Source organism: Halichoerus grypus, chromosome 3, assembly GCF_964656455.1.
Source record: "Halichoerus grypus chromosome 3, mHalGry1.hap1.1, whole genome shotgun sequence".
NCBI classification, from domain to species: domain Eukaryota; kingdom Metazoa; phylum Chordata; class Mammalia; order Carnivora; family Phocidae; genus Halichoerus; species Halichoerus grypus.
This window is the reverse complement of record NC_135714.1, coordinates 86,595,705-86,609,810: the sequence shown is the minus strand read 5'-3', so window position 1 is coordinate 86,609,810 and position 14,106 is coordinate 86,595,705. Positions and strand designations below refer to the sequence as shown.

The 14,106-nt window shown below is 33.8% G+C and overlaps 1 protein-coding gene across 4 annotated transcripts in view; it reads left to right on the top strand.

Annotated features, from left to right (window-relative positions):
* TBCK (TBC1 domain containing kinase) overlaps positions 1-14,106 on the top strand; it is a 227,777-nt gene that overhangs the window by 154,922 nt on the left and 58,749 nt on the right. The window contains exon 25 of one of the 4 annotated variants that reach the window (XM_078069050.1): positions 11,362-11,659. The exons of the other annotated variants lie outside the window; for them this stretch is intronic. Coding sequence (XP_077925176.1) covers positions 11,362-11,406 — 45 coding nt within the window. The 3' untranslated portion in view covers positions 11,407-11,659. Of the gene's footprint in view, positions 1-11,361; positions 11,660-14,106 lie in introns of those variants that run through there. 4 annotated transcript variants of the gene reach the window in all.

Here is a 14,106-nt window from a genome sequence, read left to right as displayed (position 1 = left end):
AAAGTATCTATTTTGTCAGAATTTTATATTTATAGAATTCTTTATTCAAAATATTTTAATTTTTTTTTTACATTTTACCTGAAATTTTGTCCCCCTTTTCTATCCTTCTGTTTATTTGGAGTCTTCTTGGTTCAGATTTAAATGTTTAATATAATAAAAAGCAGATACAAAAGAATATATGCACATATTATATATCCATGTCAAATTCTAAACAGATAAAAAATGGCTTTTTAAAATTGAAACATAAACTGCACTCTGACTAGTAGACTACAAGCTTGAAAACAGCTATGAGAGGAGAACTCTAATTAACATTAATTTATACATGCATCTATCATATTTATTCCCTGAAGTAGACCCTTTGTAGTAGAAAAAGCATGAGGTTTGCTCTTACATAGACTTGGTTTTAAATTTCACCCTGCTCCTTTGGTTTTATAATCTTATAATCTTTATAACTGTTCTAGTTTCCTGTTTGTAAAAGCAGGCATAATTATAATAATTCCTACCTTGCAGAATTGTTTTAAGAATGATATATGTAAAGTACCTAGTTCAGTGTCTAATACGTGATTAGCACTCAAAAATGGTAACAATTATTATTACATGTTGAATAATTAAAGATTAAAGGTTTCAACTTTGAAAACTACCAAGAATTTTACGACAGTCTTCTGTATCTAAATAATATGTACAAAAGAAGAGATATCCTGGTATTCCATTTCTGTTCAGCTATGCTAACTTTATTACTATCACTTTACATTTAGAAGTCACTACAAACAGTAAGAGGAGTAAGGGAGAAGAAGACTGGCTCTCCAAAGAAGGAATCTTTCTGGCAGTTTTAGCTCAGTAATTTAAGTTTAAGATTTCACTTTGACATTTACTTCTTAGGTTTAATACTATTTTGATCTGGAAACTACTAAAGAATTGCCAAAAGAATTATTTCATCTAGTGCCAATGTCTTTCCCATCAGCTTTTCCTTAAATAGCTAAGATTCTGCTTCACAATTCCAACCACAGCTTATTAGTTTAAAAAATATATAGGTAGATAGATTTATGTGTGAATATATATATGTATTTGTATAAAAGTATATATATATAAAGATATGTAACTGACAATAGAATGAAATGCATTTATTAAAACAATATATTTTGAAATTCCTACTTATAATAGATAAATGAACTAGTAGGTTGAAAATAGATGGATTAGTGACATGTTATGTTGAAGATTAGCTTAAGCTATAAGAGAATTGGGATGGGGAGAGGAATGGGAAAGGAATGGAAAATTACACACTCAAGGGAACATTTAAGGTTTGAAAAATATATACTATGCATTAAATTAATAATTTTCTTTATTGGGGAAAATTTTTGTGATACAAGCTATGAAAGTTAATCTCGACGATTATTTTCTCTGCTATAGAGGGACAATATATATGTAGTGATTCTCAATTTGTAACAAAACTTCTGTCTCTCACCACCAAAGTCTCTGTAGGGTATGTGGATAATTTATGTAACTACCAATGTCCTTTACCGACCTTTTCTTCTTATCCTTTCCCTAGTCTGCATTTTAAAAGAGCAAATTTCATTCTTTAGTTGTTCTTTGGTCTTTATTTTCAGTATGTCCATGCTTAACGATGTACACCCAAGTGAGAGTGAAGCATGGTTGAACCAAGCTGAATCTTTTTTTTTCCTTGCCTTATTCTGAGATGAATTATTTACCAAGGCTCTGCTGTGCTCATATAATATGTATAAATATATATATTTATGCCCCCTCTATTCAGGTAAATGTTTAAACATTAAGTGGAATGATTGGAAGGGGAGTCGCCATTATAACTTAGTGCTTTGACTATAAGATTTGGGGAAGGTGGGAAATTCTTAGAATTCTTCCATTGAGATATTTGGCCATGCCTCATCACCAGCATTGAATTGTTGATGAATTTATTTTTAAAAAAGTTACTAATTCAGTCTCAAGATTAAAAAGCAATAGGATTACATGGGCAATTTTTCAACTCTTCAAGAAATTTATAGACGTACTAAAGAAAAAGTATATCAGAGACATTAGGTCTCTTGAATCCAGTAGAACTATTGTGAATGTGAGTGACTGTGTGTTTTCAGAGGTCACTTTTATCATTTAATTTGTTGTTTTCTGTTTGGTTACATATACTTTTTTTTGTCAGATTTAGATTATTTTTGAGAGTACATAGCATCACCACAGTGAAAGCTACTATATTGTACTTTTACCTACTGTCTTCCATTGTCATTTTGAGATTCAAAATATCATAGAATCAGCAGCTTTTACAAAATAGATCTAAGTCCAGTTCTTCTTAAGTCTTCATATTACTACCACTACATGTGATGAAAAGACATTCCTGTTGCTGTATCTGTATAATACTTATTGGACAGATGTTATTTTTAAGATATTGTTATACATCTGTACTCAGAAATAAATCTGTTCAAGTGATCATTATGCCTTGACCAAAAAAAAAAAAAGGACCACATTGTAGGGGTGCCTGGGTGGCTCAGTCATTGGGCAACTGCCTTCGGCTCAGGTCATGATCCCAGGGTCCTGGGATCGAGCCCCGCATCGGGCTCCCTGCTCCACAGGAAGCCTGCTTCTCCCTCTCCCACTCCCCCTGCTTGTGTTTCCTCTCTCGCTGTCTCTTTCTGTCAAATAAATAAATAAAATCTTAAAAAAAAAAAAAAAAAGGACCACATTTTAGGCCACAAGTAAATTTCAATAAATTTTAAGAAGTGGAAATAACACAGACAACATTCTTCAGATCATTATTTAGTGAAACTGGAAGACAATAAAAATAAAAATAACTTCTTACAACTTAGAAATTAAAAATAAACCAAAAAAAATTGAACAAGTTCTTAATTCTTCAGATAAGGAAGAAATTCCAAATGAAAATTCTAGAGTATCTAGAAAATAATATGAGAACCCTACATATCAGAATGTATGGGGTACAGCTAAAGTGGGCATTTTTCTTAACACATAATGCTTTACACAGACTAGGTATTTATCAGTTGTCCTTATCAACTCATTTTATTTCAATCAGCCTTTGAAAAATAGGGTTTATGTAAGTAATGGACATCAAGAATTCCCTTTTCATCACCATGAGCAATCTCAAACCACTCTAATAAAAGGTGTATGGAAAATAAAAATAATATTGCACATTTATCTAATTTTACTTATTGTTTCTAATGCATACTGAACTTTGATAAAGAGCCCATTCACCAGAATAGGTCACATTTCCTCTGCTAACAAGAGAATTTGCAACACATGGAGTTCTACTGTTAATGTTCTGGTGTATTTGGTATACAGAGGCCAAGATTTTACAATAATACAAGATTTGTAACTTTATGGATATTAAGTTCTTAAGAGTTTAAAGAAGCTGGGTAGTTGAAATTATTCACAATAAAATAAAGGATTTCTTAAATACACAGACCTGAAATTATATTTTTAATAACTTAATGTAGTTATTCTAATCATGCATCCAACCATCTTTTGCTTTGAATATACCTTTCTTGAATTCTATAGTCTAAGCCTACCAGAAATCCTTTCTCCTTGTTAGTGACATCATCATATTATGTGTGCAAGTTGTATTTAATTTTTATTACATTTTTTATTTAAATGATGAGTTTTGCCATTTCAAAAATATGTTCTACTCTGTCATAAATACCATAGGGGAAAATGTATAACTTCATACTTATAAAATAAAGCTATGTAAGTTGTTGAGAAAGGGCAAAGCCAGGGAGATATATCCTTGTACTCTATGAACTTCAGTTATTTGTTCTGTATTTTAACTAATTTTGACTCCTTATATTGAGAAGAATGGTGTTAGTGGAAGCTCTTAGTCTTTGGCAAGAAATGCCTTAGTTAGTTGAGAGGGCAGTAATTCCACCAGCAAGATTTCTGAAGTCTGTCTAATGTTTAAAAGAGAATCTTGATATGAACAGTCATCCCTAAGCAGAGCTAATCATCAGAGAATTTCTTTGATCTCTCTCTAAACTAAGTCAGGTTTTATTTCTGTTAGTCAAAGAGAGAACTCCTCCAAGTTGGATAGAGCTAATGAGAACTTGTTTCTGAAGTTAAGGAAGTGAACAACTGACATTGAGTAGTCTATCAGAATCTGACACTTCATCAAGGACTGTTTGGGTTAAAACTACATAGAAAAGCTATATCTATTACCATCATGTTAAAGAAAGTGAAGTTTAATGGATAAAGGCTTGCTATTTTTGAAATCTATGCTACTTGTTATTCCTCAGTATTTAATAGTATAGCTGATTGTTTTCTTTACATATAATTAATCTTCTGTTTATCATTTATAAAAATGTCATTAGAGTTTAAGCCATTTACCATAATCAGGAGATTACCAGATTATTCAGTTATTATTCAATTAGCTATTTATACCTGAGAGCTGAATTAAAATGCCTGGGCAAATTCTTAAATTCTTGGTGATAAATTCCTCACATCCTTAAAAAAGGAATAATGATTGCAAGATTAATCACATTATTGTCTCGATTACATGCATGTAGATCTAAAGATAGAGAATATCACCATTCTTCAATAGTTTTTTATTTACATGACTTAATTATTCTATTATGTAGAGACACACAGAATGTATGTATCTTACCCTCTGTGACACCTCTCTTATTCTTTTTTTAAGATTTTATTTATTTGAGAGAGAGCTCATAAGCGGGGGGGCGGGGGTGCAGCAGAGGGAGAAGGAGAAGCAGGCTCCCTGCTTAGCAGGGAGCCCCATGCAGGGCTCAGTCCCAGAACCCTGAGATCATGACCTGAGCTGAAGGCAGACGCTTAACCAACTGAGCCACCCCGGCGCCCCAACACCTTATTGTTATACTCACTTCATTTTGTGCTCTACCTTCTCCATCCCCCTGATAAAAGTCACAAAATATTTTTTTTCAGCCCTGATCTTCCTTGATCTCTTAAGAACCTTCAGGACATTTAACTCTTCCCAGTTTTCCTGAGTTTTTGCATACATCCCAGTCTCCTGTTTTCTTTCTGTTACCTCTACTCATTATCTTTCACTGTCTCCACCTGTCCTTTTATGTCATTAAATATGGCATTCCTCAGGGTTCTGTGTAGGCCTCCTTCTGTTCTCTCACAAGAAAGATATTACACAGTATTCTATACTTACATCATGTAGTTACCATGGGATCCAGTTATTAGCTCCAGCTCCAGCTTCTCTTGTTAGCTCTAGAAGACCTATATATCCAATGCCTACTCAACACTCCACTTGGGTGTTTCAAAAGTAACCTCTAATTGAACATGTCCAAAACTGAATTTATTTTTCCCCCTTAAAGCTGCTCCTCCTCCAAAAATCCATATATCAGTAACCACCATCATCATTCTCCACTTACTCAAGTCAGTAACAAGATTCATACTTGACTCCTACCTTTTCTTCCAAATGCAATCAGTCAAAACCGTATTCATAAATATTGTTCCCTTCTATCTTTCATGACATCATTTTAGTCAAGTTTGCCATCATCTCTTACCTGCTTTCCTAACAATAATTTCCTGCATCCATTCTTGTTCCTCTCTATTCTTCAGGCTTAAACTAGCATAATCTTTTATTATTATTATTACTATTATTATTATTATTATTATTATTTTACTTAAAGCAACAGTAATTCATCATCTCACCCTTCTAGAGGCTAAATGTCCAAAAGCAAGATGTTAGAAGATCCATGTACTCTCTGATGGCTCATGGGGAGAATCTTTCTTTGCGTCTTCTAGCTTCTGGTATTTGCCAATAATCCGTGGTGTTCCTTGGCTTGTAAATGCATCCTTCCAGTCACATGGCCATCTTCTCCCTCATCAACTTCCCTCTGAATGTCTGTCTGTGTATCCAAATTTCTCATTTCCCTTTTTAGAAGGACACCAGCCATATTGGATTCTGGCCCACTCTCAAAATAATCTTTTTTAACCAAAATTCTTATCAAGACTCCTATCTACAAGGCCCTGCATGATCTTTCCCTTGTCTGCTTTACCACGTTCTTCCATCAGTATCGTTCCCTCATATTTTTCTATGCTTTAGATTTCTTTTAGTTTTAGGAATACCTCATACATACTTCTACCTTAAGTTCTCTATATCTGCCTTCATTTCCTTTATTAGAAGAAATCCTGAAGAGTAAGAACTGTGTCTTATTCATTTTTGTGTCCTGATGGCTTAGCATAATGGTTGATGTATTGTAACTTAAAATAATAACGTATTTTCTTGTCTAATAGTTTATGGGTACATTGAGGAAAGAACCATTCTTATCTCTCAACCCCCAGGGCCTAATTCAGTGTCTAAGAAATAGTGTGTTCTCAACATATGTGTATTTAGTTGAATTAATTACCACAAATAAGGTTATACCAGTTAACTCTCGGTTGAACAAAGCCCTCAATTGCTTAGTCACAGCTCCTTATTCATCAGGCATTCTATCTAATTTTCCTCATAGAATGCATGGTATTTATATTTACATATTTATATATTATATGCTTATCTTATTTTCCACTGTATCTCCAATCCCTACATACCTGGTATATCAATAAATAGTACCTAGTAATCATTATTTTTGAGTGAATTAACAAAGGGTTAATTCAAATTATCCAGTGTTTTACTCTGTTTCCTGTAAGACAACATATCTGAAGAATGGTCTCCAAAATCCTATGTAATACTTATGAAAATGCATATTTGAGACTCCACAAATACCTACTAAATCATTTCTCTGAAGGTTGGCTCCTGGAATCTATGTTTTTACTAAGGTCCTTGGGTGATTCTTAACATGATATGTGCATACAATTTTCTCATGACTTTGTAGGTAAACAGGAATGTTCATTCATAATGGGAAAAAACCTCAATGATAAAACATTCATATTTATGGTTATGGTGTTATTTTTTGTATTGATTCTTTGTGTATTTTTTATATTAATCTACTTATACTCTAGTTATTTATGTCTAACCTCTTTTGGCAAGTTACCTTTCATGAGCCAAAACCACCACCTGTTTTCACTACTCAGCAATCACAGCCTATTCAGTCTCTGAGCGTCTTTTTGTCTTTACTGCTTAAAAATCTCTCTCGCTCCTCCACCCCTTGTTCTGCTTTGTGAAAGCAGTTCCTAATCAGAGATACTGACCTACAACAACAGTGGAATTTCAAAGGCCATTCATGTGGAAATAAATTAGAGTAAGAAACTCAACCAGGACTCAAAAAACTTATGTTCCCTACTAACACTTTATGGTATTTTCCCACTTGAAATCAGTAAAAGGAAACCCTATTAAATCAACTCAGAAAGTGTGTCATGATTAAAGTGATAATTACAGGGTACCACCATATGAGTATATATGAGCATAAACACAGTTGTCATACAACATGGACAGCATCAGGAATTGAAAGTGACAAAATGTTATCCCCCCCATGAAAACTGAAAAATAAGAACAAAAAGTTTTTCTTCAAGAGAAGAAATGTAAAGAAGCAAGAGAAAGGTTGGAAGGGATAAAGGAAAAGCCAAGATCAAAAGTAATGATTTAAAAAAACACTTTAATTTTACTCTTCCTTTTTTCTTCTTCATTTTAAGAAACTTTTGACCAAGTTTTATTCATTCAGTAAACACTCATTGAGCATCTAGCATCCCAAGCACTTGATGATTTAATTTGTTAAGGGCTTTGCAGTTACAGAGAAGTTTTCAGTCTTCATTTCCTAGTAGTGTTGCCTGCATCTTTTCAAAATAGCTTACTAATTGAGGGTGCATGCTGAAAGGTGGCTGAGAACAAATCAGGTCAGATGAAGGGAAAGATCAGCAATGCCCCAGCCTTGCCCCCATTACAACCATGCTGTTCATTTTCCAGTCTCAAGTGTTATTTAAGACAAGCTTAAGTCCAGAGTTAGCAAGATTGTTATCATTTTATATAAACTTCCTTTCCCACAGTATATCAGTTCCAAATTTTGGGTGTAATTTAATTCAGCACACCAGAAAACTATTTTGGCAGATGGAAAAAATATATTAGGAAGGGATAAAAGTATGTATTAGATTGTTTAGAAGGGTAAACTGAACCAAACTCTCAAATCCTTTGTGGAATGAAACAGAATAAATAAATAGATGTAACAAAATAACTCAAGGCTAATTCTTTATTTCCAGGTCAAGAAACTAAATTAGTGATGCATGTTTATCATTGTTTTTTCTCAGTGACCCTTCCTACTTTTCTCATTTAAAAAATCTAATTGTTTCACTGCAGCTCTATGAAGCTTGAAATATTTACATGTTATATATCTTGTCACTATATTTTTAAACATTTACTATTCTATTTTGTAAAGTTATCCTAGGAAATGAAAATTCATAGTTACATATTAAAGATATTTGTTTCCTCTGAGTTATAGAAATCCATGGGTCTCCTCATCCTAAGTCATCAAATTAATAAATACTACTCCTCTGAATGTGGAGATTTCAGTATGTACAGCCTGTTGTGAATGGAGCAGTGCCCTGTAAACACAGCAAGTGAAACGAGAACAGAAAAAATTTCCAGAGCCAGATAAAAAACTGAATGAGCACTAAGAGATTTCTAGAGAATCTTATATTAAGGAAGATTGGGGAGCCAGGGTGGAGGGGAAGGTTCTTGAGAAGGAAAAGAGAGATGTTTAGAAGTTGTGAGTAGGAGGATGTTGGGGGTGGATTTCTTGATGAGAAACACAAAAGAAGAAAATAAATATGAATTATTGTCACCTTTGGTGAAAATAACAATTCTCATGATACAGGGTAGAGTATCCTACTTAGGACTGGCCCAAGCTGGCAGCTGATCTGATCGAGACAATGGCATACTTCCCTACAGACATCAGGACAGATGATGCTTTGACACAGCGTTAACATATCCACATTGCAGTTGCTTGGAAAGTATGCTGGTGACAGTATTTATTCCTTTTCAGCCTGATTTAATTCAGTATTGATATGAAGCAGTTCCTGTAGCAATGTTTTTCCATAGAATATATTTTCTTCATGAAGAGTGATGGGCACAGACAACACAATTCCAACTTGCTAAGGAGTATCTGGGGTCCTGCACTGAGGTCTTCGTTATGCAACGTCAGAGTTCAGGGTTGTCATTTCACGTATCAATGACATTCCATGGCATTTAAAGAGAAATGGATTCTGGCACAAGTCTGTCGAAAGGCTAGCAACAACAGGCCCAGTTGTTATATGTAGGATTCAGTGAGTCTAATCATTTTCACAGTCCCAAAGTATAAATGTCCTTGTTTTTCTCCAGCTTTTCTTCCAGGACATCCTATTAAATATGCAAAATAAATAAACAAGCCATATTAGAAGTAAATCTGCTAAAAATTCAGCCTGTTAACCTGGTTTATACAGATGGTAACACAGAATTTAAGAAAGTAAGGTGCATAATGAAAAAAGAAAAGGCAGCTTTTATCTGCAGCATTCTTACATCTGCTAGAGAATCATTCCTAAAGGTTATTTTTCTTCATTCCCCCAAAGCCAAAATGAGGAACTAGAAACTCTTGTTAAGCTGATATTATTCCAGAACACATCTATCCAAATTATAAATTATTGTTCAGAGATCCTACAGAAATTAAGTAAAATAAATACTTAACAAAGAGTAGATAAGTAGAGTCCGGACAGACTTGACTTAATACATTTTAAACTTTTATACTTCTCAAATAGATATTTGAATGAGTCTAAGGTTAATAACATATTTGTTTACATGAATAAATGGTTCCCATTGATTATAAATGCCCTTATGGTAAACTGGATTCTCACATGAATTTATGTCTATTTCTGAATCTATTTTCAGTTATATTCATCTCATTCAGGTTCTTTATTTTCCAGGACCAAGAGGTTGTTAAAATTATAATTATATCACACATTTGCCACTGTTTCTACATGAATAGTAGAATTGGCTTGTCTTTTTTTCTCCCTCCCTTGGGGGAAAAAAATCATTTTGGTATTTATATTGTCATTGAATTAAATTTACAAACAAGTAGGAAAAAACTGGCATATGATATTGAGTTTTATTTTTTACAAAAACAAGGTACATCTTCCTGTCTACTTTTTAAGTTCCTCTGTGGCATTTTAAAGTTTTCTTGCATATTTTGTGATAGGATTATTTCTATGTTAACTTTTCTGTTGCTATTGTAATTCTGTTGCTAGTATAATGATATCTTATTATTTTATTATATTTTCTAGCTGTTTTTTAAGTACCAACAGAAAGATTTTACAAACAGTTTGATTTGGTGTAGTGGTTAAGAATACAGCCTCAAATTTTTTAATCCCACCTTTACCACACAAGCTATGTGACCTGTTTCCTATTGTCCATAAAATAGAGATGATGATATTATATAGAATTGTTGAGAGGATTAAATGAGTTAATATATGTAGAACACTGCTGTACATAGTAAGCACCTGTAAGTTTTCACTATCATCATCATTTATTTGATACATTAATGTTCTCTCATTGTAATAGTTTTCAGTTGAGTCAGATTTTCCAGTTCTATATCATCTGCAAATTATGATAATTTTGCCTCTCAATTTTATACATCTTATATCTTTCTATTATTTAATTACTTCACCTAATTCTCCAGAACAGTGTTAAACAACAGTGATAATAGTATTTTTATCTTAACCTAGATTTAATGGCAGTGTTTCTAATATTTCATTATATTTTGGCTTGAGAGATAAATTTCATCATGTTGTACAAGTGCATTCTGATTTCTTAAAAATATTATCAAATGTCTTTCAATATGTTGTTCTGATATTCAGTAGGAAGCAAAGACAGGCCATGACTATTGACTCCTGAGCTGTGTCTTTTTATAATGTTTCAGCTTTTGGAGTCCATTCTAAATCTATGGTCTATCCTAATTTCTGTTTATGTAGAGGTTATCAGTCCTATCAGAAACCACCAAACCCTTAGTTTAAGCCAAAGATATTTTAAAGTCCTTGCTCACCATTGGGTGGAAATACTGTAAGAAGTCATGGAATGGGAAATCCTGTGATTTTGAGAGGGATTTGGAAAAAAAGAAATTGACTAGATTTGAAGAGCAATGAAACCTTACTGAAAATTAACCAACCAAAACTAAAACATAAATTTCGGTTAAATTTAAGATACCAAGAAATTACTTGTTTCATGTTTGACTGGAAAGGAGATAATTATTTCTAGTAGTATTTGATAATAAGTAATTTTAAATTACTTTTCCTGAGAGGCTGATACCAACCTGTGTATTTGTATGTCCATTTGTCATTTATTGGTTAATTCTTGATTCTATATTGTATTCTTCACCATTTATAGCATTATTATCATTTCAATTAAAGTAACCTCATGTGTTTTTTTTTTAATTTTTTTTTTTTTTTTTTTTTTTTAAGATTGTATTTATTTGCGAGAGAGAGAATGAGAGACAGAGAGCATGAGAGGGAGGAGCGGACTCCCTGCTGAGCAGGGAGCCTGATGTGGGACTCGATCCCAGGACTCCAGGATCATGACCTGAGCCAAAGGCAGTCGCTTAACCAACTGAGCCACCCAGGCACCCAACCTCATGTGTTTTAATGATAAATTTATCATTTGGTTTTGCAATAGAATATCTATTTTTTTCTATTAAAAAATACTTTTGAACACATTCAGATGTCTGTCACTGTGGCCAGAAGTGCCAAAGAATTTTAAAAAAATTAATAGGGTATATAATTGTTGAAATTTATCTGTACATTGATAGTCACTATAGTTTTTTGAAGATTTACTTCACCACAAGAAATATTGCCTGTAACTCCTTTATGAAAGATTTTTCATTTTCTTAGATAACTTTATTTTTTTATCTTATTTATTTATTTGAGAGAGAGAGCATGAGCCAGGGGGAGGGGCAGAGGGAGAAGCAGGCTCTCTGCTGAGCAGGGAGCCTGATGCAGGGCTTGATCCCAGGACCCTGAGATCGTGACCTGAGCCGAAGGCAGATGCTTAACCCACCCACCCAGGTGCCCCAAGGAACTTTTTTTTTTTTTTTTTTTTTTACAAAGAGAGAGAGAGCAGAGGGGAGGTGTAAAAGGAGAGGGAGAGAGAATCTTAGGTAGACTCATGTCCAGTGGGGCTCAATCTCATGACTCCGAGATCATGACCTGAGCCAAAAACAAGAGTCAGATGCTTAACCCACTGAGCCACCCAGGCGCCCCTTCTTAGATAACTTTTTAACTGCATATCATGTTATATTAAGCCAAATAGAGGCTATGAAGACTTTTTTAAGTATAGACTATATCTAGACTAAATATTGCAGTAATTCATCTATTCCATTATTGCTGGTAATTTTAGTTAGTTGTCACTAACTGTTACATTTAACAGACTTCTGCTATTACATTTAACACTTTTGTTATATTTATACAGACTTTTTGTACATCAAATAATTTATAAGACTTTCTTACAAAATTCTGTTTGTTTATGCCCAATTTATGTTTCAGGATCTAGAACTCTAGTCAGATCTTAAATGAATTGAGAAATTAGTTTACCCCTGAAATGCTTTTATTTCTATCAGAAAATATGAAAAAAAAATGGGCTCTAACCAATTTAACATGGAAAGGAACCATTCAGATTTATCAGTTCATATTCCAAAATAAGTATTATAAACCTAAAGTACCTCTCCATGACCCCTGGCATTAGATTGGTGGTGACATGTACATAAACCTTCTGATTTTATTAAATCTCATCATTTATGTGAAAGAAGTTTGAAATATAGTGAGCACATTATGGGCATTGATATTTCTATATCTATATTCTCATAAGAATTGTCTGGGATGGTTTGTAGCATATTAAAATAAATGGTTTGAGATTAGAAACAACTAAGTATACTTCCTTCATCATAAGATTTTTAACAGTCTTCTGTCTTCACAGGAGAAACTGATTTCCCTTCACTTGGGACATCTCAACTATATTAAGATAAAAATGGTTGGTGGATGCATGATATTAGCTGAACATTCCACTAGATATTAATCATGGTAATAACTGTTAATACCACAAGCACTTTAGAGAGCTCATTTACCTTGTCCTTGGCACGGAAATAAGGATGAGAAAGGCAGTCTGGAAGATTTTCTTCCACAGGGATTTACTGAAGCTTCCAGCCAGAGAGTGTTGTTGGGTCATTTATTTGACATGTGTTCATTGTGTAGTGAGGGGAATGATGGGGGAATTTCCCAAGTCACAAGGAACACTGAGCAAAAATAGCAGTGCTTATCACTTTAGCGTATAAGGAAAAGGGAATAATGAGAGAGAAGGGTAATGAAATCAGCAAGTAGTTCAAATGATGGCTACCTTGACATTAGAGTTTGAGATGAAAATACCTAGTGGACTAACTAAAATACTGTGACCTCTTAGTCACCAGCTGGCTCTACTCTTTGAATCTCTGCTGCCACTGAAAGCTGACCTTAACATCCTATGTGGAATAGCAGCTCAATCACATTCCAGAAGGAAGGTGTCATAGTTCCACGTTTAGGAGTTCAGCTGAGTGGAGCCACTCTCATGTTTAACTTTCATCTTGTTTACCTTAGCCTAAGAAATTTATCAGGTTCTGGTTTTACTTCAAAAATTATTTCCAGAAGATTTTAGAAACTTATATACAGCAGCACCAGCACCACCATCTCCCACTCATTGCCAGGTTGACCTTGTTTTTGCCTCATAAATCACTGATGTTAGAGTTCTTCTGTTACTGTAACTTCCATCTCTCTGCCTTCACTTCAACCAATGTGAAGTATGAAATATTTCCCAGCCACCTGTCTATGAAATGCATAAGTTCTCACTTATCTAAGTTTGCATAAGCAAGTCACACTGTATGAACAACACTTTACTAAGCCTCACAATTAGAATCACTCCTGAATCTCTTTAAATAGAAACTCCTCTGGTGTCATTAAGTATTACCTACAGATGTCTAACTTTTGTCCCAGAAAGTAAGCAAAAGTTTGGGACCTATTGCCAGTTGAAAATCTTATCAGAAATAAGGTCATAGAGTTCTAGAGCTAAAGGAAGCATAAGATATCTACTCCTACCCCTTTATTTTATACATGAGAAAACTGTGGCCCAGAGAGATGAAATATCTCCAAAATGATATTGTATATAAAAGGGAGAATTACTCACCT